Source organism: Myxine glutinosa, chromosome 5, assembly GCF_964187855.1.
Source record: "Myxine glutinosa chromosome 5, kmMyxGlut1.1, whole genome shotgun sequence".
Classification (NCBI taxonomy): Eukaryota; Metazoa; Chordata; class Myxini; order Myxiniformes; family Myxinidae; genus Myxine; species Myxine glutinosa.
In genome coordinates this window covers 111,757,778-111,760,712 of record NC_136265.1, presented here as the reverse complement: position 1 = coordinate 111,760,712, position 2,935 = coordinate 111,757,778, and the positions used below count along the sequence as shown (strand labels likewise).

At 57.4% G+C, this 2,935-nt stretch overlaps 1 protein-coding gene across 1 annotated transcript in view; it reads right to left on the bottom strand.

Moving 5' to 3' along the window:
- LOC137427249 (uncharacterized) overlaps window positions 1-1,315 on the bottom strand; it is a 146,385-nt gene extending 145,070 nt beyond the window's left edge. Inside the window, exon 1 of the mRNA XM_078778534.1 lies at window positions 730-1,315. Within this exon, the coding sequence (XP_078634660.1) occupies window positions 730-988 (259 nt within the window). The 5' untranslated portion in view covers window positions 989-1,315. The remainder of the gene's footprint in view (window positions 1-729) is intronic.
- Window positions 1,316-2,935: the final 1,620 nt, after the last annotated feature.

The following is a 2,935-nucleotide window of genomic DNA, read 5'->3' as shown; positions in this document are numbered from 1 at the left end:
GGCATGGGGCGGGTGGGTGTGGGGGGGCATGGGGCGGGTGGGTGTGGGGGGGCATGGGGCGGGTGGGTGTGGGGGGGGCATGGGACGGTTGAGTGTCGGGGGGCATGGGGCGGGTGAGTGTGGGGGGCATGGGGCGGGTGAGTGTGGGGGGCATGGGGCGGGTGAGTGTGGGGGGCATGGGTCGGGTGAGTGTGGGGGGCATGGGGCGGGTGAGTGTGGGGGGGCATGGGGCGGGTGAGTGTGGGGGGGGCATGGGCGGGTGAGTGTGGGGGGGCATGGGGCGGGTGAGTGTGGGGGGGCATGGGATGGTTGAGTGTCGGGGGGCATGGGATGGTTGTGTCGGGGGGCATGGGAGGGGTGAGTGTCGGGGGGCATGGGATGGTTGAGTGTCGGGGGGCATGGGATGGTTGAGTGTCGGGGGGCATGGGATGGTTGTGTCGGGGGGCATGGGAGGGGTGAGTGTCGGGGGGCATGGGGCGGGTGGGTGTGGGGGGCATGGGCCGGGTGGGTGTGGGGGGCATGGGGCGGGTGGGTGTGGGGGGCATGGGGCGGGTGAGTGGGGGGGGGGGGGGAATGGGACAGGTGAGTGTGGAGGCTGAGGAGAAAGGGTCGCAGAGCAAGATTGTCCCGATTAGAAAGAACCAGTAAGGTTTACCTGGGATGCGCGATATGTCGAGGGAAACAGGGGTGAGGTGATGCCAGGTCCTGGTGACGAGTGAAGGTGCTTACCTTTCGGTGCCGAGTGCGGTGAGTCCACGGTCGCCCTGTGCTGAAGCCGCACCACCCGGGTCTGTAACAGCTGGACCCGCCGAGCCGCGGCCGCGCTCTCTTTCTCCAGCTCGGTGATCAGTTGGAAGGCCGTGCTCGCCATGGAGCCCAGTTGGTGTAACGAGGCGGTCAGGGCAGAGTGCGCAAAGCCGGGCAGGTCGTTCCGTTGCTCTTTCCCGATGTTGTTCCGAGACCGTATCGACCGGGTATAGAAAGGCATCGCGAGAACGACCCTCGTGGGTCACTCTTACTCTTAGGACTCCCGACGGACCCCGGACTCCGCCGCCAGACGCCCCTGGTCCCCGACCCCCGCCCGCCTTCGCCTCGATGATCCACCGGGATCCACCGGGATCCTCCTCCTCCTCCTGGTCCTTGTATTCCTTTTACAAACTTTACAAACCCCCCCCCAGGTGACGCGCGACGTTCCACGTGACCTTCCGCTAATGAACCCTCATGTCGGCGTCTCCCCCACTGGCGGCTCCGGATCGCCGGCCCGTCCCGCTCCGCTCTGCTCTTTCCTGTCGCGCTCCGAAGCTCCTCCCTGTTCCTCCAGGTGTGCCTGTGTCGGATGATAAACGCGGAACGGACTCCATTGTTTCCTCTGGATCGTGTTCCGTTCGCGCAAACTCAGGTCGCCCTGCTGGTAATTCAGTGCCTATGGTGGTGCATCATGGAGCATGCCGTCATTCACATCGGACGTTAAGCCGGTTGTCCACGATTCTGATGGAACTGCACCAGGGTGTTGCATCTCGGAGCACGTCGTCCTCTCAAGTGAAACTCGAAGCCACTCGTCGGTCTGCATTTCAGTGATGAACCTACAGTATCCTTCGAAAAGAGTATGCTACTGAGCACCGGTTCTGTGCCTTGTGGGTAAGAGTAAAAAGTATGAATGTAAGTGCTAACAACTCATTCCGCGCAGGTACGGCTGGGGTGATTGCACGTAAACGGATGACACGGGCATGAGGGACCAAATCCATGTTGACCTTCCTGTTACTTGCTGCTATAAAAACAATAATAATACGCATAGAAACAATAATAATACAGAATAAAGAATAATAATACGTATAAAAACAATAATACAGAATAAAAAAATATCATGATTAAAAACGGCAATAAAATACAGAATAAAAAATACAATTACGTTTGTGGGGAGTAGGCAATGGAATACCTTAGGCCAGGTAGGATTGTGTAGATTACCATGCTCCGGATGTCGTGTAGCCACTTCCTGTAACTAAGTAGAACCGGATGTTCGGATTAAGTGTCTCTTGTGCTATGTAGCTTGGGGGTTAAGGGTAAATCCTCTGTGTGTAAATGACCTCTGTGATTTTCCCCTGTTCCTTATGACGTGACACTACACACACTACCAGCCAAGCGATCGGCACGTAATTATAAACATTAAATAAACTGACCGGATTCAGACGTTTGAACAAAGCCACTGACGCCGCCAGCCGAGTCATCACGAGGGCACAGTGAGGCCTCGCCCCGAGGGGTGATGATTGGTCGGTAGCAAGCAGCGATGAGATGGACTCTTTGATTGGAGCATGCGCGGATGTCATCGGATGACGTTCGAGACTGGGGAACAAAAAGCCTGAGGACCACCATTCTCTCTCTTGCGCTGGGTCCTCGTTGCTTGTGGTGGCAGTTCGGGCTCGCTCTTGGTGGTGGATTCGCGCGCTCGCTTTGCTCCTGGCTGCGTGGAGGAGTGGGCGCATCCTTTCCCCGATTCCTTGGTGCTGGCTTTGTGGCGGCTGGGCTTGGTGCTGTGTGCGCCTGAAAGGAACGTTGGGCTCGGGGCAGCCGAGCGAGGAGGACGTGGGAGGAGCTCGGGCCTGTTCGCTTGCTTCGGTGTGGCGGTGAACACGGCTTCGCGCCAAGGCGTGTTTTCCCACGCAGGGACGCGAGGCCTGTGAATACCCCGGATGGTCAAGGGGACCAGAGCTAAGTACCCGCTAACATTCATTACACACACATTTTTTTCCATTTATTTTTCCCCTTGTGTTGTATACGAGTCCGTGAGGGGCGCTCCAATTAGGAATTTTAGTTTACCTTTTTTTGTTACCTGCATTTCTTTTATTAAACCCAGTATTGTTGCATTTTAATTCCTCGCCCTGTCCTGTCTATATGTCGGTGATTCGGAAAACCACCCGTTCCACGTACACCCGTGCAG